The following is a 22,413-nucleotide window of genomic DNA, read 5'->3' on the forward strand; positions in this document are numbered from 1 at the left end:
GAATCCATCTGCAGATCGGTGTTCCCAGCCCAAGGTCGACGAGCTTCGTGGCAAGTTTTGAGGGGACGATGGTGTTAAATGCTGAGCTGTAGTCGATGAAGAGCATCCTTGCATATGTATTCCCTTTTTCCACGTGAGTGAGGGTGGTGTGCGTTGCCAGGGCGATGGCATCCTCTGTGGCTCTGTTTGTCCGATAGGTAAGCTGAAGAGGGTCCAGTGTGTCAGGGAGGGAGGAGCAGATGTGACCTTTGACCAGCCACTCCAGGCACTTCATGATGACAGATGTCAGTGCAACAGGATGGTAGTCATTCAGACAGGAGACAACTGATTTTTTGGGAACAGGAATGATGGTGGATGCTTTGAGCGACGTGGGGACCACTGACTGCCTCAGGGAGAGGTTGAAGATGTTGGTGAACACCTCTGCCAGCTGGTCGGCACACACTCTGAGAAGCCGGCCTGGGATGCCGTCCGGTCCTGGAGCTTTGTGAGGATTGACCTTTTTAAAAGTCCATCTCACAGCTTCTGTTTTCAGAGTTAAAGTTACAGCCTCACTGTCCTCCTGAGGGTAGAGGATCTGCTCTCTGTTGTCTGCGTCGAAACAAGCATAGAAGTTGTTGAGCTTGTCTGCGAGAGATGCAGTGGGCTGAACACTGCCTGTGTTGTCCTTCTTGTAGTCAGTGATGCAGCACAGTCCATTCCACAGTCGCCTGGTGTCAAAGCTGTGGTAGCTGGACTCCATTTTGTCCCTGTAGTCCTTTCTGGCCTTTTTTATGGACTTTCGGAGGTCATACCTGGCTGCTTTATATGCATCAGCGTCCCCGGAGTTAAAGGCTTGGCGCGAACGTCTTTATTTACCCAGGGTTTCTGATTTGGATATATGCGGACAGTGGTTTTTGTGATGGTATCATCCATGCACTTTCCAATATAACCAATGACAGAGTCTGTGAGTTCATTGATGTTGCCATCAACTGCTGTCAAAGCAGTCCTGTAGGACCTCCTCAGCCTCACTGTCCCATTTGTAGATGACCCTGGAAGCTGGTTTTTCCTGTTTTAGTCTTTGTCTGTATGCAAGTTAGACTGCAGAAGGCCTTTTATTGTTCAGCTTTGTCTTCTGTGATCAGCAGTGTGCACCGAGGCTGTGAGTGTGAACTTCTTTTTCACACTGTTTATCTTAATCTGCTTTTGTTTTGCTGTATTGGCGGAAATGATGCAGGTCACTGCCCTCTGGGACGATAACTTGAACTACAGGAATCAGTAAATGAAACCACTTTGGAGGTCAACGACTTCTGTTATTGCATGTTATACAGTTTTGCTCATCTTAAGTGATTTACTTAACAATAGCCAGAAATGCTGGAAAGCTGCAACATAAGCAAGATGTATAGTCACTTGAGCATTACATTGTCTTACTAGTTCTTTTTCCAAAAGATATCTAAAAGACTGCTCAGGTCTGCAATTAAACCAAGAGGAACACGAACGAAAAGTATGGGGAGGGAAGAAACAGTTCAAATAAATTAATAACAACCAGAAGTTTACTGCAAAAGCCACCCAGGAGTTTGTCAAGTCAAAGAATGGGATATTCTTCAACAGCCAAGTCTATCACCTGATACCAGTTAAACAGCGCATGTTTTTCAGTTACTGTACGGGTGAAACTGAAGGCAAAGAGACACACTAAGAAGCAAGAGTTCTAGACTTCAGGCAGTCATAGACCGCAAAAGACTCATCGTTTTTATTTTTACTTGAGTAAAGACAAAGTAAGTAAGTACTTTTATCAAACTATTTTAACACAAGTATCAGTACTTTTGTCATCATCCGTCCATTCCCAAGCTGGTCCAAGTTATTCGTGCTGATACGCTGTGTTTGGTCTTCTGCAAACGTGCTGCTGTACATTGGAACTACACATCTTTACTTCTCATCTGTCCAAAGAACATTGTTCAAAAAGTCTTGTGTTTTTGTTCAGATGCAACTTAATTGGAGATTATGTATCGGAATTTCAGGAGCAGGACCACGCCTCCAAACACGCTCCTTCCAGCTGTCATCTATATAGGTTCCCCTAGTTCTGCAAGCCGATCATTCTCATTTACGTGCCCCACCCTCCGTCCCTCCTTCTTCTCCATTCTTCAACTTCTTCACTTCTATTTAGTACATGGGGATCTGCCAGGCCCGGGAGCCATCGCCAGTCCCCTGGGCCCAGCTAGTGAAATTAAATTTCTGTGAGCGTTGCATGTTCTGAGCTTAGAGTGGATTTCCTGGGACGTCCATTCATGGGAAGTTTGTGGCATTTTGTTAGCACACAGCTCAATGGACCAGTCCAGCAAACTGCCAAAACCACTGCTTTTAAAGAGCTGCTCACACTCGTATTATCAATTCATAAAGTACATTTGATCATCAGCACCTAGCTGCTACTTAACCTCTTCTTGTGGAAGCACTTCATTTTTCAGAGAATTGCATATGTCAGACACAATCCCTGTTTTTGTGGGGAGAGATGTTTCAGTCAGGCAGCTGGGATGATGATTATGAGTGTGCAGATCACTGAGTGGAGTGTGGGTCATCTTCAGATTTTTGTTATATAATGTAACACATACTGGGCTGAGAAGGTGCATAAAAAATAAACCATGTGAAATTTTATTTTAGCCAATTATATATATTTACTGTAAGAGAAAAACAGCAGGAACACGCACATGGCTCAGTCAGACACCAGGGACTGACCGGCCCATTGGATGGTTAGCACTGATATCAAATGTAGAGAAAAAATGGATTCATACTCCTTTGTAATTTCTGCTTGAGACTGGAAACTTTGCTCGTTCCCTTGCGAGTCTATATGTGTGTGTGTACTCAAATGGGGTCACCAATTTGTCACATCCTGTCCCTCCTCTCCTGTCATTTTTACTTTGGTACGTTCTGCTTTTCACGCTGAATGCTGAGCTGACAGTGTTCTGTATAAATTTGCAAAAATACGAACCTCACAAGTGAGCAGCCTGCTGCCTTCAGTGCTCTGGTTGAAATATTAGATTCATTTTTTTTATGACACAAGCATACATACAGTTCAAAGAGAAAATAAAATAAAGAAAAGCAAAAAAATGACCAAAAAAACAATTAAATGAAAAGCTGCCGTTAAGAAAAAGCACTGTTCTATTATGGTTTGCATTCAGATTTGTCCGGGGTATATAGTGTGTCACTCTGGTGGGTATTTCTGTATCCATTGTTTGGTTTGTTTACGTGTGACTGGGTTGCACCAGCTACACATGAATATATTGCAAACAGTGTGATGTTCTTACCACAGCAAGGCGAAGACTGTCCAATTCACTGTACAGTACATAACAATACTTCTTTGCTTTATAGTCAAGTGACTCAAGCTGCCAAAACTAAAAGCAGCATACATCATATCCTTTTTTTTTAGCAACTGTGATTGGATATTATTTTAGCAAATTGTTGAAAAGTTGAATAGTGCATTAATTTTGTCGTTTCTTGGATCTTTTTGACTGCGTTCCCTTGTAACCGACATGAATTCAGCTCCTCTGGGTCGGCCTTTGAAGCCTGCAGAGCCCTGATATTTAAAAGCATCAACTCCTGGGTAGACTACACTTGCGTGAGATGTGCGCAGAATAAATCTTTGGGAGAAAGTTCACCGCGGTACACCAATTATGATTACATTATTATGCTCCGTGGGAAAGAGTGGAAGTGTTTTGTCATTACATCAGGACATATTTCATTTTGTGTGAACTTTGAAGTAATGCAGACTGTGAACTGGAACGGAGCGCCGATCTGTTGGAAGAGAAAAATGACACTTTGTGCTACGCCAAGGCCAGCAGAGAGAAGGAGTAAATTAACAGCTGAACATAATGTGCTTTAATGGTACTTAATATAATATACACCTGTTTATTGGAAAAGCTTTAATAATGGCCCGTGTGATGATATAGATCTTATTTTATTGCAGCTATTAGTTTATAAGTTTAACAAGAGTAGGATCTCGTGGGAATAGTTTACAACACGAAAGAAACTACAGCCATGTTTGAAGACAGTTAACAATACAAAGACAGACGTGGCAGTGTGAGCGGGTGTTTGTTTTTGCAAGAAACAAAATTGTGTTGTGTCAAAAAAATTAAAATTAAACAGGCTTCCTGAACAAATCATGACTTACATGATTCACATGACTTAAATACTCACAAATCATTACATGAAACATGAATAGATCTTCGTCAGCATTTTTATTATTCCTTCTTCTTTTTTTTCCCTTTATGGCCTGACTTTCACTTTTAGTAATCTTCTCTTGTTTGCATGTTTTTTTCGCAGATCTAAAATCTTTGTCATATTTGAATCAGAATCGGAATACTTTATTGATTTGGCAAAGTTTGCAAGGAAGAATATCGCAAAACAGCATTAAACAAATCTCTAAACTTGTCACCGCTGTCACACTGATGTCAAGACTTGGACTATGTCAATTCAAAGGCTCTGAAGGGACTTATTTAACGCGGTACTATAGACTGTCTGAACATGATCACAGAGGTACGCAGTGCTAGAAAGATTTTATAGTAAATTGGTTTCTGTGAGAACATTAACCTAACGTTCCCTGAGGCCTCTATGTTAAACAGGGCTCCCTTGTACATTAAACTTCTTGCATCATAAGCTGATATATTGAAACGATGAAGAGCCCTTGGGTGCTGTATGGTATATTGTACCCAGAGGGCCCAGACTTGTCATTCCATTTACCTTGCAATTCACTGTGGAGAGAGACATGCACACACAGACACACACAGACACACACAAAGAGAGCTACAGAGAGATTAATTTCTGTCAATGCAGGTTTAGAAGGAGATTCTAGTTTCATCTATATTATTAGGTATGAAATGAGGCTGTTATCCCTGTTTCCCTTTAACACCTAATAAGAACTAAGTCATTCACAGTTTTTATGTCGAGCTGTTACTGACTTCTGTAGCTTGTGACATTTCTTTCTCCTTTAATAATTTACTCTGCCCTTCAGCCTCTTGCTGTTGCCTGTGCCTCATTACGAACCATGCAGATTAAAACTTCTGTGTTGATGAAGAAGACGATAAGCTTGGAAGGGAAAATGGCGACGTTGACGAAGATGAAAAGACAAAAAGAAATGTGACTCGTGGAGGAAAAGAACGTCGGGAAAAGAAGACGAGGGTTTGCCACAGGGGAGGGGCAAAATGAGAAATCTGCAACAGCTGGGTGAAATTACTGTGCCTTCTTGTCCATAACCTGCTAATTAAGAGAACAGAGGGAGAATGCAAATTAGAGGGGTGGGCCTGGAGACAGGCCTGTGGCTCTCTAGTCCTTGGGGAGAACCTCATCCAGGGAATTGCTGTGTTCATACAAAGCAGTGAGGGAGTCTACATTATTCATCTCCGGAAGTAAGACGCGGCAAGGCAGTGAGGGAAAAGGATGGAGTAAAACAGGAGTGGGAGTGAAGCGATAAAATATGGTGTTTAAAATCTGCATGTATGATTTTGGGCCCATGCTTTCTTTGTTTATCCAGTTGTTGTTTAGCTAAGGCTTCTGGGTAAATCCTAATGAGAGGGGGGTTTGGGGGGGATTTTTGTTTGTTTTTTTGCTATTTTACATACTTACCCATGGATCAAACCCTTCTCAGCAGCACAGACTCTCAGCCCGTCCAGCTACCAATCGCATGCAATTTACCAAGCCTTTTAGCTTTTAATGGTTCTTCTCTGCTCTGACAGCTTGGAGTAAAAATAACAGGACTGCAAGAACGCGCTCGCTTCTACAAGCCGTTAAAAAAAACAAAAAAAGCAGATTCCTCACATCAGATGTGTATCTCTTGGCTTTACAGCAGATGTTGTTAATTTGAAATGAATACATTTCAGGCCATAGAAATCATTATCCATCAAAGCATGAACACATCAGTAGGAGTGTGTTTGGCACTCATTAGATGTTCCTCTTAGCCTTCAGTACTTTTAAATGAAGCTCTCGGAGTCCTATCAGTTGCTCTGTCAAAAATGCGCCTCTGGTTATTGTGGGGATGATAGATGCATTAATCTTAGCGGGGGGTTCCTGGAAGAGGAAAGTCGAATGTACTGGGATCCACCCTGCAAATTAGTGCACATGAAGTTTACAAGGAATGTCTGGGGGGAAAAAAAACATTGTTTACCGGAAAAGTTGCGCAATAAACTGCAAAAACACTCATGGTAAATCTGCCTACCGCCATGTTAAATTATACTCATTAAGCATAATTTCATTTTGTTTCAGATGGACGGTGAAAAAAGACCAAAGCTTTGACACGTAACAGATCAAAATGTCTATACGGGGGGTTTTTGTTCTCAAGCCTGTTTATTTAACTGTGAGTTTATTACTGATGCATAGAAAAAACAAAGCTGTTGCCTCATTAAACGAGAACCTGTGGTGCTTTTTATTGAAGCTATTTTGATGCAGCTGAAGTTTAATTTAATCATTTGATCAAATCAAGTTATGATTCTAAATCCAACACGCTGTCATCCTCTCCAGGGTGTAGCCCACCTTTTCCAGCCCTGTGTCTTTAAACTGGATAAACCATAAACATTGGACGGATGGATTCTGAACCTTTGTTCATAAGTCACTTTTATTTTTCACAATTATTTTTCTATAGATGCTAAGTTTTCAACAAATTCATGGACACTAACATTTTACAAGTCAGTGTCTTATCATTCAGATAAGACACTGACAGCCAATAGAGAGAACTTTTGAATTGTTTTGTCATTTCTAAGTAATTTCTAAGTATGGATATATACTTTAACCTTTCCACTACATGCCCGACCTTCACTGTGGATGAACTGAAAAAGTGTTTTGCACAATATACAGTGGGGCAAAAAAGTATTTAGTCAGCCACCGATTCTGCAAGTTCCCCCACCTAAAATGATGACAGAGGTCAGTAATTTGCACCAGAGGTACACTTCAACTGTGAGAGACAGAATGTGAAAAAAAAATCCATGAATCCACATGGTAGGATTTGTAAAGAATTTATTCGTAAATCAGGGTGGAAAATAAGTATTTGGTCAATAACAAAAATACAACTCAATACTTTGTAACATAACCTTTGTTGGCAATAACAGAGGTCAAACGTTTACTATAGGTCTTTACCAGGTTTGCACACACAGTAGCTGGTATTTTGGCCCATTCCTCCATGCAGACTTTCAACTCCCGCCACAGATTTTCTATGGGGTTGAGGTCTGGAGACTGGCTAGGCCACTCCAGGACTTTCAAATGCTTCTTACGGAGCCACTCCTTTGTTGCCCGGGCGGTGTGTTTTGGATCATTGTCATGTTGGAAGACCCAGCCTCGTTTCATCTTCAAAGTTCTCACTGATGGAAGGAGGTTTTGGCTCAAGATCTCACGATACATGGCCCCATTCATTCTGTCCTTAACACGGATCAGTCGTCCTGTCCCCTTGGGAGAAAAACAGCCCCATAGCATGATGTTTCCACCCCCATGCTTCACAGTAGGTATGGTGTTCTTGGGATGCAACTCGGTATTCTTCTTCCTCCAAACACGACGAGTTGAGTTTATACCAAAAAGTTCTACTTTGGTTTCATCTGACCACATGACATTCTCCCAATCCTCTGCTGTATCATCCATGTGCTCTCTGGCAAACTTCAGACGGGCCTGGACATGCACTGGCTTCAGCAGTGGAACACGTCTGGCACTGCGGGATTTGATTCCCTGCCGTTGTAGTGTGTTACTGATGGTGACCTTTGTTACTTTGGTCCCAGCTCTCTGCAGGTCATTCACCAGGTCCCCCCGTGTGGTTCTGGGATCTTTGCTCACCGTTCTCATGATCATTTTGACCCCACGGGATGAGATCTTGCGTGGAGCCCCAGATCGAGGGAGATTATCAGTGGTCTTGTATGTCTTCCATTTTCTGATGATTGCTCCCACAGTTGATTTTTTCACACCAAGCTGCTTGCCTATTGTAGATTCACTCTTCCCAGTCTGGTGCAGGTCTACAATACTTTTCCTGGTGTCCTTCGAAAGCTCTTTGGTCTTGGCCATGGCGGAGTTTGGAGTCTGACTGTTTGAGGCTGTGGACAGGTGTCTTTTATACAGATGATGAGTTCAAACAGGTGCCATTCATACAGGTAACGAGTGGGGGACAGAAAAGCTTCTTACAGAAGACGTTACAGGTCTGTGAGAGCCAGAGATTTTCCTTGTTTGAGGTGACCAAATACTTATTTTCCACCCTAATTTACGATTAAATTCTTTACAAATCCTACCATGTGAATTCATGGATTTTTTTTCACATTCTGTCTCTCACAGTTGAAGTGTACCTCTGGTGCAAATTACTGACCTCTGTCATCATTTTAAGTGGGGGAACTTGCACAATCGGTGGCTGACTAAATACTTTTTTGCCCCACTGTATCTGTGTGGCTACCACCAGGTCTTTGTTTTAGTTTGTTAAGTAATGTTTTATTAAAATGAATGTAGACAAACTTACAGGCTTGTCAAACAAAGAGTTACCTCTGTGGAATATGGACCGATATCTCTGTCCTGTATTAATTCTTTGGAAACACTGAACAATGAAATGAATTATATTTTTTTAAAAACGAAAAAGGTTTTGGTTTAACGGATGGAACTTCAATATCACGAGAACTTAATAAGTCAAACTAGCTTTCTGTCATGATGTCTGGCATTTCCCTACAGTTTAAAAAATTCAATTAAAAACAACTTTATCTAAATGTGGCAATTTAACACCAGTGAATTTAATTCGTGTAGATAGTGCTGAAAGACAATTGGTGTGTGGAACAGTGCAAACTTAGAAAGTCACAATTAGTCAGCCATCTTTTTTTTAAATGCTTCCCATAACTGAGAGGATGAAATGTATAAAGAAACAACATCACGAGAGAAGCGTAGTTGCAGGATGGTTCCACACTCATAGAGTTGCTTTGTGTTTGCAAGGACAAGCCTATTCGATCCATCAAAGTGGACATCCTCGCAGGTCTGCTAAGAATTCATCTTGTTACCCGGTAGGCTTTCACCTTGAACATTACATCTGCAGCTAAACCAATTCTCTCCAGCAAGGTCTCTCTGTGTGCCTGAACTCGCTAATAGAACTAAATAGTGAGAGAAGGGATGACCCTCAGGGGCCAACTCAGACCAATTCTTTTGCAAGAAGATTGAAGAGATGCTGTGTGTATGCGCATGTGTGCACGTCTATGTGTGTGTGTGTGTGTGTGTGTGATCACCTCCAGTAGATGAGATGGATAATGTACTGAAAGCTGAGGTCAAACTTGATGCACAGATGTGGAATTGGAAGAGAGGAGGGATGACACAAAAATAGTCTGAGATAGTTGCTGAAACAAACCACGGGGTATATTTCAAGAATTCTAATAATGCAAATGTGCTTTGGTTCACATCCACTGCATGTTTATGTAGGACTCAGCCTTAACTTTGAATTTTTTAACCTGAGATTTTGCTGACCAGCACACTTTGTATTGGAGCTTTGAATGAAATGAACCAGCTCAAAGTCAGAAGCGATTGCTCAGTGCGAATGAGCCAGAAACAATGCAAGCAGCACCATGCTGCATAATATAACTCGGAACAATAGTGCTGGTTGGGAATATGTGCACTTTATACTTTTGGTTCAGGTCATATTTGCACTCAGTTCACTTTTTTTTTGCACAAAAAGCCTGCATGACAAAAAAATTATAATCCACAGGAGGAAAATTACATTGTTATAGAAAAAATATCTGTGGTTTTAGCTACTTTTCTGTTTGTGAGGCACCATGAAGTGTGTGAAGTGTACCTTGGGAGTATAACAGCATTTGGCAAAGCACATATTGCTGAGAAGTCTGAAGCGAAAAGGAAAACCTAATAAATAACTGAAATACATTTTTGATTGTGATATAATGCAAAGAAAATACACTCACTCAAAAAAAACCCTGAAATTCAACAGCATTCAAGCAGAAGGAGAATATCCAAAACTCCGTTATGAAAAAGTTATAGATGCCATTAAAGTTGAATAAAAACAGAGGGCGGCGGTTTCCTATATTTAATGGAATATATATATAGAAACACAGCAACATACTGAACTTTAAAGGGGAAGACTTTTAATGCTTTTTAATGTTTTGTTATATGTGTAATAAATGCAAATTTTAGTTTTTATTGCTAACAGTTAATTTGGCATCACATCATCCTTTATAATCGCTCTCATACTGTTTGGTATGCATGGTAAAGTTTTAGCTTGCACTCTCCAAATTTTTATTGATATTACATTATAATTATACGCTGAAACTGGTTACTCTTCAATTCACACGTTCATATCATAGGAAACTCCTAGGTGATGCGCCAGTGTAATGTCTGCAAACTTTATCAAAGAAAACGCCCTTCATTAGCTAGCCATCCACTTTTAATTCCCATAGAAAACAGCATTACAGCTGCTGCTGCTCAACATCTGCTCACTCGCATAACAACACACATGCCAGATGAATCTTTGTCAAGGTTACATTTTTGGCTTTTAACCAGGCTTTTGGGATATGTTCTGATGCGTGATGTGTTCTTTGAAGTGTGTTTTGTGTTATGTAAAGAGGTTCTGGCAATCTTTGCAAGCAGGCCCTATGCCATTGTAGGCAGGTACCTTTTGGTAATGCAAAACTCAGATGGTAATCTTGCCAAAGCAGGCGTTACATACACAGTATAACCTTATGTTGCTGAATAAAGGTTCAGTCACTATTTTATTAGATATTGTACGGGAAAGTGGGTGCTTTTAGTATATTTAACAGTTGTGTTAAATGAATGCAAAAAATATATGCTAAAGTCTTTGAAGTGTAATTTTCCAACTTAGACCTCCTTTTTTTAGCATGTCGTCCACAATACAGCAAGCTTTTTGGCAAAGTTTTGCCTTATTTTGTATTTCTGCTGACACAGAGATACAGGGATGGAGAGCAAGAGGCTTCATGCCAGGGTGCGTTGTGCTGCATTTGTGTGTCAGAGTGTGTGTGAGATACAGCATATTGCTGAGTATGTTTCTGGGTATTGCTTTTCCAGCATATCATGCATTTTGTTGCCAAGAGTCTGGTTTTGATCGGAATGCCAGGGTGAATTATGCATACACTCTTTCTTATGAAGAGAAGAAACTTGTTTTGTTTTTATCAGGAATCTTAGTCGTTGTGTCCCTTACACACACCTGGAGTACATTTCTGCTGGGGAGCATGTGTTCCCAGTGCAGCCTAGTCTAGACTGACACAGAGTGCATTTTGCTTAAGAAACAACAAAAAAAGAGAGATTGGAGGGGAGACTTTGGCTCACAATGGAGCCGACTGTCATTTGTTTTCACACAGAGGTTAGATAGTGCACAATGAAGGTGGGTGAAGAATCAGAATCCCATTATAGATCCTGCTCTCTTGTTAAAAGCGGTGGGGTGTTTGGGCTTCATAAGCCAGTATTGATTGGGGGACTAAAGATGGAGAATGTTTTGGAATACGATACACCCGTAAGTGGGGGTTTGTTCCACAGTAATGCACAGCATTTAAACATGAAACACCCAAAAAACTCACTCAGTCAAAGAAGCTGACTGGAAAAATTGAGGTGGAGAGTCACGCTGCGGTCTCGGACATTAATGACTGAGGTGGAAAGGTTTGCTCCACTTTTCTTTTGTTGCTGTGAAGTTTCCTGTTAACCCCACTGGTGCATTTGTTGAAATCAAATCCTGCAAAATCCTGCATGTTCCCACCAACAACAGCATTAGTTTCAAGGCCAAAATTAAGCCAAACATTTGGCTTTGAATGCAGCCACGTGTGTTTATTGGCAACCCAGGGATGTTACAGCTTTTGCACAGCCTCATCGCTCATTATCCCACATTATGCACAGTTACTTGCAGGAGCAGTTGCAACTTCTTTTGGACGCTCGTGCACAATTAGAGCGTGCCAGTAACAACTTCTCCTCCAGTTTGTGTCATCCCACTGTGGCTTCCATCTGTGGGCACTATTAGCTGAGGAGACTGCTTTTTGCACTCAGTGGGATATTTGACAGTGTAACAGCAGTTTAACAGTCCTTGTGAAATGCCATATTTTTGCACAAACTGTGTCCTCCTAAGTTTTGTGACTTTTTTCCCAAGATGCACTAAACAAAAAGAGAAGGGTACAGTAGTGTTTCAGCAATACACCTTCCGAATGGTGGGCGATGTGAAATGTAGACTAAAAAAAGAATAGTCAAAGGAGCTGAGGCTGAAGTGTTCTGGCTTGTGGTTTTTAATATAGGTCATGCTTCAAAAGCACAGACTTCCCCTAATGTAACTTGACAGTGTCTTTACTCTAAACCCTTCTCTATATTGTTAACATTCCCATACTTAAAAAAGATAAGAAAAAAAAACAAAACAACTCCAAGCCTGTTACAGCACTACTCATTTTAATATCAAAGTTCTTTTCACTAGCTTGACAAAATTCCTCCAGAACCACTGAACTGTTTCACAGTTGCTTCATTTAAAAGGACAAACTGCGGGTTTTTAAATACTCACGTGGATAATGAAGAAAGGTTCTCTTACTATATTCCTGTTCCATACAAGGCACCGAAACATAGCCTCTTCTATTACCTGACACAAGGCTCTGTGAGAATGGGATGTCAGAAGAAGCAAGAGTAGTAATAGTGGTGAACCCTACATAATGTTATAGAATGGTTTTAAGAACAAGAACAAAAGGCACAACTCCACCTGTAATACAACACTTTGTTGAATCTTAACTGCTTAGGACTGAGTTTGTGTGGCAAAATGAAGCATTTAATAGTGAAGATAAATATGCAGGATGTGTTTCCTGTTGCTCAAGTGAAGCTGATGGCAAAATTCATTTTAACTCACGTATGCAATCATTACCTTTAAATTATTAGCAGTTTGAACAAGAAAAAACGATTCTAGCTTGTCCTTTCTAAAAAGTGTACAGTATTGATCTTATCTTGGTGTAATTATTTGTTTCTGTCATGACATTTTACTCCTGTGAAAGTCTAACTGTGACTTTTTGTAACTGGTGTACCCATCCATTCATTGTCTTTTGCTCAGTCGTCAGTTCAGGGTCACATGGGAGTTAGAGTCTAGCCCAACTAGCATAGGGCAAAAGGGTGGGTACACACTCACATTCACACCTACGGACAGTTTAGAATCACCAGTTAAGCTAACCTCACTACCTACACATAGAGAACATACAAACTTCCTACAGAAAGATCCAGACTAGACGGTGGATTCAAACTCAGGATGTCTAGTCTAAGTTTCGCCTTTACAATAAAAAATAAAGAACTGAGTATAACGGAGCAAACTACTTACTGACTTAAGTTCAGTTTTTTTCTTGGAAACGTTGAATCAGCTGTCATAAGAGTGACACATACAAACACAGACAAACTCAGTATTAAAAGCTGTTTCTCTGTTCTTAAATCAGAATTATACATCTACACTGTACTACATGTTTATCCCTTCTGTTTTCAGCTCTTTTGATCAAAGCTGGGTCGCTCTGACTGAATCATTATGACTCAATGAAATGGGGAGGAGTGCTTAAAGCACTTCATAATGTGCATTATGAAAATCATTCTACAGTCCCTGCCCTGTGATGCAGATCTTGTGTTAAAAAAAAAAATACAAATGCCAGGGTGCTTACAAACATTTTCTGGGTTTCAGTGTGATTATGATTAAGTAGACCCATGATATGTAGTTACATTAGTAACTGTTATATTTCAATAACATCACTTCCTAGAATGTTTTCTTGCTGCCACTTTTTTAAGCTGAAATACAGAGTTGAATGATAGATCATACTGTATGTTGCTTTCCCCTCAAAGAAGTTAGATCCCCTTATGCTGCCATTGTTTGATCATTTATCAGGCACAGGCTCTGCCACTTATAACAGAAAATACCAATTACTATGTATTTCCCCTCACTGTACCACGCATTAGCGCTTCCATTGTACTGAATACTTCTCTTGGGTGCCGTGTTGTAGGAGCGCAGTGTTTTAAGATGATAGAAATTGTTATATATTGATTTGCAGAAAACACAGTTTCATCCCCTGTGTCAAATTCCTATTTTAAAGAAAGCATCAGTATGGGTTCATTTGAGCAATCTGGTAAATTTTGATGCAAATTTTAGTACTTTGTGCATACATTTATTATGGAAGTAAATTTAACTAAAAACGAAAAGAGCTAAAACAAAAAAGAAAAAGAAAATCAAAGCAAAGACGATTCAAAATCTACAAGAATATAACGCAGCCAGGTTCTTGGCTCTATGATGTTTTTGTCTTCCAGATTTGAGAGTCAGTGTGTGACAAGTTTCCCTGATATCGGGCTACTTTTTTGTTTCTTACCTGCTCACTAAAAGTGTTAACTTTAACAAAAAGATTTCTGTTCATGTCCAAAGCTTTCTGCACATTCATGCATGCCTCAACTATGTTATTGAGCCTGACTGAAAACAGACCCAGGCAACAGCACATCTAAAGTTAAAAAAAAGAATCCAAAACTGGCTTCCAGCTATATTGTTTTTCAGACATTTTTGGGAAACAATTTCCTTTTTCTTTCTCTCTCCTCCATTCCTATCAGGCTGCTTGCATACACACAGCCAGAGGAAAACATGAGAGGATGTGCAGCTTTTTTGTTGATATCAAAACACTGTATGTGCGCGTTTTTGTGTTGCAGGCTTAATTATATTTACCACAAAACATTCTGTGGTTGTATGAACTCATAATTCATATTCATATCTTTGGGAGGGAAAAAGACCTATTGTTGAAGAAAACAACTCATCTGTGTGTGAGGCATTGTTATTGTGCATAGTGTTTGTTTTTTTCTTAGTAACTCCCCTGCTTCTTTCATGCTTTTATTGGAGGGGGACAATGTATTCTAAATATTAAGACATTTCTCCTATAGAGATATAAAATAGATACAGAATTGATATAGAGATATAGGTCTCTGGGTCAGCTGTACAAATAGGGTGGCACCTAAGGCAGGAGACCTGGCAGGACACACCCTACAGGGACACAATCAAGGGAGGCCCTGCTAAGGGCCATAACAGTCCCTTAGCAGTGTTGGACCTCGACCAGATGGTTTGGTAGCCACTAACAAGCTCCTGGAATAATTCTGGCTGGATATTTGAGCATTCTCCTTGGCAGAATTGATAGCATTCACAAATCTTGTAGTCTTCCAAAGCTTAATGTTAGCCTGCTTTATCGATTCCAAAACCAGTTTAGATTTGTGTTTGTGATAATTTGTCCTGTTGGAACACTCAGCTGTGTCGACCACCAAGGACTCAATCTTTGTCTTGTCTGACTTTTCTCCAGAAGGCATTTGACTCTTCCATGTGGACTAACTTAAAAGAGCTGATTTTGGAGCAGTGGCTCTTTTCTTGGTACCCTCGCGGACCCTGGTGAAGTAAACCTCACTTCACTGTGGACAGTGACACCAGTGTTCAAGCAGCTCCCAGTTCATTTTAGTCTTGAATGCTGGAGGATGCTGGGTTGTTGTTAAACATCCTAACCAATTTCCTCTCATCTGAAGCTGACAGTTTGGGGTTTCTTCCAGATTTTGATAAAGTGGTGACACATTTGAATAACATTCAACTTTTTCTGCACTTGTTTAGAAATGGCCCATTAATCTTCTGGATTTAACTTCCCAAAGCCCCGACTTTAACCTTATTGAAAATTTGTGGACTATGTTTAATAGCCATCTATGTGCCAGAAACCAATTAATTTGAATTAACTGTACCATTTTCTGCCAAGAAGAGTCAAATATCCAGCCAGGATTCTGCTATAAGCTTGGCTAACAAAAGTTTCTAAGGCACATTTAAATATAGTGCCAAATACTAGTGAAGGTATATGTAAATATTTGAACCTGTATGTATACTTTTGAACTTGTGTGGATTAGAGAAAACTGTATGCAGTATGTATAATGTACAAACATCCCACTCTGGAAAAAGAACAGTTGAAAGAAATCATGAAAAGCCCAAAATTATAATGACATTCATCCATGAATGGTTTATGTAAACTTCTGACCCCAGCTGTGTAGAATGTATGCCAGCATGAACTAGCAAATAAAAAGGACTTTTGCCTCTTCTGTTGTGTCCTTTTGGCTCCCAGCTGTCTGCAGACTGAGGGGATCTTATTTTATTTTGTAATGTAAACAGCAAACAATGCATCACATTGTTCTACATGTCATATTCTGGATAACGTACAATATGTTATGTACAGTTTATTTTGCGTGCACAAAAGGAGAATCCATGACCACGTCTGCTATTCAAACTCCAACACCAGCATAGCACCAACACAATAATAACTGCTGTGTTTCCCTGCATTCAGTTTGTCTCTGTGTGAGTGTCTGTGAGCCTTTAGTACAGGGAAGGCCTCCAGGCTTCAGTGGACTTCTGATAAGACCCGGTTAAAGCAACTGTTTTGTTGGCCTCCACTCTGCCATCTCGCTGCCATAAAAGCAAGAATTCAACTTATTACACATATAAAGTCTCTTGGATCACCAGCGCACTTTTGAGAATTTATAACTATAAATAAAGCAAAAAGGCATGTAGGAGTCATCCCTACATAAATCTGTATTTCACAGAGACCCTCTTCTCTCCTCTTGTGAACCCAGTAAACCTTTTAAAGTGGTCTTAATGCATATGCTCTTTCATAAAGTGAAATCACCAAGATAGCTTAAACCTCTAGAAGATGAGGAAAACTGTAACAAGCACTATTTATTAAGCACCAAGTAGGGAGCAGCTTTTCAAGCGTCCCTCGTTGTAAACAGTTTAACACTTCTCAACTAATGCACTAACATAAGCACCTCCATACATTTACTGACATAAATTACCCCAGTGGTCCTTATCAGTTTTACTCTCATGTGCTCTTCAATTTTTCTAATGCATCCAAAAAGTCTGCATTAAAAAAGGAGGGTAAAGATGCTTCGAGAGGCTGCTGTAAAACAGGCAACTGATTGTGTCTGATTGTGTTTTTAAGCTAGCTGGAGTAATTGCAATGTTAAGAACATATGTAATTATTCTATTCTATTCTATTCTATTCAGGTCATGACCTCAGCAAGTGCTGTGCTTGTATCAGTGTGACTAGTTTAGAGCACTACAATTAAAGAATTAAAGTGTGATTCTGAATTATTAACTGCATACCCCCAGAGGCAAAAAAAAAATAAAAAAAATGGGAGTGCACTATGTAGCGAATGACAATGATTCGCATTAGTATTAATGTATTTGCAGAATCAAATAATGCTAAATGCACTGCCTAAATTGTTACACTGCACTTCATTAAGCACATCGTCAACTGAGCATTAGATCAGGGCCTATTAAGCCAGCGTTTGATTGGCAAGTGGTGAAATTACAAGCTCATGCTGCATTCACATGTCTGCATAATTGCGAGGCGTGCACCTCACAAACTTGTGTCCTTGCTTATGCTGAAAGTGGATGTAATTACTTATCAAGCTATGGCATCACAACAGTCAATGCTAATCTTGACAAGAGGTGATTATGTCTGGTTAAGCTATTCACGGCTCCGTATCATCCTCAAAATGGTAAAAATAAGTATAATTTTTTTTTCTATTATATATAGAGAATGCTTCCAAAAATATCCTTTGGTTTAATTTCATGTCTAACATTTAATGGAACATGTTAAATGGAATTGTATAATGCAAACAACAGGCTCTCCACCTAAATCATAATTAGGTACAAAAAGTATCCACTGGAGATCTCATGGTCCACTGCAAATCTGCTAGGCATGGAAATGCTATGGGAGCTAATGGTGTAAATGAGTGGATACCTGCTGTAGATAAATGAGCTTGTTTGAAGAGTAATGGTACTGAAGTGATCCTCAGAGGGAAAGCGTCTTTCTGCATGGTTTCACCTCAAGGAAGGAAAGTTTTCTAGACCTATTTAAAACTTGAAGTTTGGGTTGTTTTTATTATATTTTTTTCTCTGTTTGTGTCCAAAACCTGTTCTGATATTCAAGACGCGTAATAGCCTTCATGGATATTCAGATACACAACTCGATTCTTTTCTTCTGTTGAATATTTTTGTTTTTTTTTATTCTCTAAAAATAAAAACAAAAATAAACTTATTCCACGGTGTTCCTCGGTCCTCGTTCGGTTGTGTCTCACCGAAAGGGACCTCAGGTGGTGCTGTTGTCCTGACAACCAATAAGGGGAGCATCGGAGTCAGACGGCTGGATAATCTGAGAGAGAGAGAGAGAGAGAGAGAGAGAGAGGTAGGGGGTGGTGGTGGGGGGTGATTCTCCCAGACTCTAAACAGAAGCTTGCCTCTCTCCATCGTCGCTGTGCCGTGTCTTTACGCGGAGAGCTTTGTGCGTCACTGGAGTGCAGAAGGAGGATTTTGGCCCCCCCTCCCCCTCCAAAAAAGTATTTTCGGAACCTCGTGTCACCCATTCATTCCGAACTGCTTTGGACCTAAAAACATTCCCGCGTTTACCAGAAGTGTGGACAACTACGACTGTTTCCCCCTACCCCCTTTTTCACCCTTGGATTTATAACTGCAGAAACGCGCGCGCGCTCCTGTGCTTTCAAAAATGCAAGTCGGACGCAAGTCGTGCTGGAGGCAGTTACAGGCTTCGTTTTTCAGACTGCTTTGTCTTATCCCCACAGGATTCCCCGTCCGGAGTGTGGATATGCAGAGGGCCACCGACAACATCACTATCCGACAGGGCGACACGGCGATTATAAGGTAAGACTCTGCTTCCAACTTTCCTCTGCTGCTTCCCCACACCCCCGCCTCTCTCTGGATGCTGAGCAGCAGCAGCAGGATCCTCCGAGCGAAAGATTGCAGCTTGTTTTATGCATTCATTTATTTTTGTTGTTGTCGTTTCTTTACGAACTTTTTTTCTCGTTTGTTCAGTACAGAGAAGTGACGGAAATGTTGAGCGATTGCATGTTCTCCGCTTGCGTTTCTAACTTTTGTGTCACAACCTTTGTGAGAATCTTTGTGACACAGGACGCTGCGGCGGTGGTCACACCGCTTTATGAACTTAAGATCAATATGCTCTTGATAAAAGGCAAAGTGCGTCACCGTGACCGTGGCAATCGTGGTGGTGGGAGGGTTAACGACAAAGACTGATTACTGATTGCAGATTGTTTGTGGCCCCGCAAATTTAAAGATTCTCTCTTTACGCGGGTTTTTTGCTTGTTACATTTTTATTTATTTATTTATTCAGCACATATGTTAAGACATCCCATGTAATCACTTCGTAAACAATGGAAGCTGACAACTGTCTTATTGTGATACTGCTCGGCACGTCTGGGTGAACACGTGATGACAGCCATGCGTTTTTGACAGGCTATGAATGCAGAAAGAGGATTTGGATTGTTTTGTTTATTTATTTGTTTATTCATATGTTTTGTGCACAGGGCTTTTCCTCAGCAGCCCCTCTCACCCACTCTCCCCAATCCTTTAAATGTACTCCAAATCAATTAGTTCACCACATAGTGACTGTGGCAATGGCAATTTTCTTTATATTTCATGTGTTCATTACATGCAAATTCAAAATGCTTAACACATATGATAAAAAACATGACAACCTGTGTAGGTTTACAGTGCCTCTAGGCTGTGAGAGAACAAACTGCGGTTATATGCTGGACTTTTAGCACAGCCGGTCAACAAAGCCTGCAGGCATGGACACCGCTTCCCCAGCCCCATATAAGAGAAAAAAAAAATGCAAGCACACACATTTCCGCATTTCCTCACATGTGCCCTGAGCTTGCATACACACAAAAGCTGTATGCCCAAACACACACACACACACCAAGAATAAATCCCTTTAATGGATTCCTTCTGGTGCACAGGTGCCATCCATTTAGGTATCTGCTGATCAAGTTAGTCATCTGACTCAGTTACTGTTGAACTCAGCGGGGGTCACAGCTATTTGTTTCACTTTCCACATCCAGTTGACTGCCTCGTTGCTGTAATCAGCCATTTGCCCCCACCCTAGTCACTCTCTATTCTTTAAAGGTGAGGTAACGTGGCAGGCTCTGCGCTCACCTGCCGAATTAGATTCCACTTTCTGGGAAAACTGTATCCCCAGTCCACTATTTCACCTTTATATCTGCCAAACGATGTTTGAATAATCTGTGGTAATCGCTCAGTGAGTGTCATAATTAATTTCATGTTTGCAATGCATCTTGTTGGGACTGATGATCAGTCTTATTTATCGTAAGGTAGACAGCGATAAGCTGTGGCTCAGAGCCCCGTGGCTCTGCTGAAAAACACAACCATTTTTCACACCCAGTTTCCACCTGACAAATAGGATCGAGAGGGGGTTTGGTGGGAGGTAGTTGCAGGACCACTAAGGCTAAAACGTACAAAGTTTGAGCAGGCGTGGGAGGCCGTTGGCTAGTAATTTGTCGTGTTACACAGTGTTGCTGATTCCGTAAGGGGGGGGTTGTGAAGGCTGAGGGGTTATTGTTGACCCGGGGGCGTAATAAGGCCTGCGCTCCTTTAGCTGAGCCTGTGGCTGCAGTCGTGACACGAGAGGAGCGATGCAGGAGTAGAGAAACAGTATGTGGCCAAACAGCCGCTGTGACACAGCACACAGCAGCAGGGCCTCGCTACTGAAATGAGAAAGGAAATTTATTTTTACCAGGGGCAGAAGTGTGTCATGCTGAGTAAATAAGCAAACTAAACTCTTTCTCCTCATGCGCAAAACTTTCAGATTTGTAGCACCGTTGTGAGTCACAGTGAAACACTACATCACGAGTGTTTATTTAAGCTCCGCGAGGCTGCAGATTCATCGATGTCATGAGAATAATATAAAGGATTGCATCAGCTCTCTGCTCTATATTTTTATCAATACCACAGTCATAAAGCAACAATCTGCACTGGAAATCACAGTGGACACTCAGTCGAGTTATAGCTGACTGATTTATTATTACAAGATTTGAATAGTAAGTTATATGTAGCTAGGCTAGGGTTAGGATTAGATAACCCTAAGCCTACCGACCAACTAATACTTGATGTGACAAGCGCATATACTCTAGCCTGAGCCTGACACAGTGCTTTGCTCACAGAATCTCATTCATTCTGGATCAAAAGTGAATGTAGGCTAGATATTGACACATATCTCTAACAACCTGTGTTGTACAGAACAGCAGAGAATCTACATTGATTTTTACTTGCATGGCTTCTATATCACAAGGCAGAAATTTTAGCAGTCTGTTTTCCAGCACTATATAAAAAGAATAATCTACACTCTTAACCACATTTAAGTCTATATCTGAAGAATATCAATGGCTCAGATAAATATGTTTACACCATCGGTTGTAGTGTGAAGTAAATCAGAATCATCTGATGTTCAGTAGACTTAAAATCTGTTAATTCAAACTATGTGAATACTGAGGTTTTGTAACATAGTTTCTTTGGTTATCTCAGAAGCAAGAAAATTCCATCCTAAGTTTGCTGCTATCTTAATGATCTTGTGCCGCTGTGTGCTGTTCAAAGATCTGTCCCTAAGCTGTCTTCTTGCTCTAAAGGAGGTCTTTTTATTTAAATCTGCAACTGCTTGAAGTGACATTTGCCTCTGGAAAACACGAACACAAGTCCTAGCATATTAAATCCAAGCCTGTATCCCAGCAGTGATGTTGCAAACCTATAAGATTTAGGTCGCTGAAAAGCACCCCATATTTCAGCGCTTGCTTCCATGGTGACTTAGCCTTAGCCTGTTTTTACAAGGATGATGCCAACAAGTGAAATCAAACTGTTCTCATCCTTAGCAAAGCACAAGAAATAAATCTGAGGAGAGGAAAAAGATAAGTTTCACCACATTTCTTGAAGCAGTTTCTCTGTGTCACAACAGTTTACTTTTTAATTTATTTTTTTGTCCTTCTCTATGCAGCGGCCTTAAGGAAGAGGTTTCAGTCTCAGGCGAAGCCTTAATAATTGACAATTGCTTATTAAACCACTGATAGTGCAGTGCCTGTGATTGCGCTCCTCTGGGTCAGAAATCTGCATGTTAACAACTCATTGTGCTTCCTTGTTACTTCCAGGGACGATGGTTCTGTATTTGTGCTTTCGCCTCAAAGGATCTTCTTTTCCAGAAATTTTCCTTTAATTTTAGTCAGAGTTGGTCAAATCGGGCTGTGACACAACTACAACATGATGTTAGTCTAACAGATTCACAGTTCTGAAAAATAGTGAATGCAGGTTTTTTTTTATTTTATTTCAATTTCTATTTAATATTATTAATTTTTTTTTAATTTGCATGATTAAAACTTCCACTTTTAGCCAAATTGACTGCATAATGTTTATTTCGTTTGATATATATTTAAATATGCAGCTCTCCTCTCTGTATACAGTGGTGTTAACCCTTTAAGACCTACCATAGAACCAAGTCCACCAGAGCTTATATTATATTTTTACATGCTGTAGTGCCATTTTTGGGAGTATTTCAAGTTGCTATACATCAATACAACCATTATAGCCCAAATTATAATAATATGTCTGCATTAAGTGCA

General features: G+C 40.4%; 1 protein-coding gene across 2 annotated transcripts in view; it reads left to right on the forward strand.

Moving 5' to 3' along the window:
• Positions 1-22,413, forward strand: part of lsamp (limbic system associated membrane protein) — a 480,200-nt gene that overhangs the window by 236,564 nt on the left and 221,223 nt on the right. The window contains exon 2 of one of the 2 annotated variants that reach the window (XM_082503811.1): positions 18,556-18,634. In XM_082503811.1, the coding sequence (XP_082359937.1) occupies positions 18,556-18,634 (79 nt within the window). Of the gene's footprint in view, positions 1-18,093; positions 18,635-22,413 lie in introns of those variants that run through there. The other variant, XM_082503810.1, reaches the window with a different exon arrangement.

This window comes from Aulonocara stuartgranti (genome assembly GCF_965226115.1).
Source record: "Aulonocara stuartgranti genome assembly, chromosome: 14".
In the NCBI taxonomy this organism is placed as follows: domain Eukaryota; kingdom Metazoa; phylum Chordata; class Actinopteri; order Cichliformes; family Cichlidae; genus Aulonocara; species Aulonocara stuartgranti.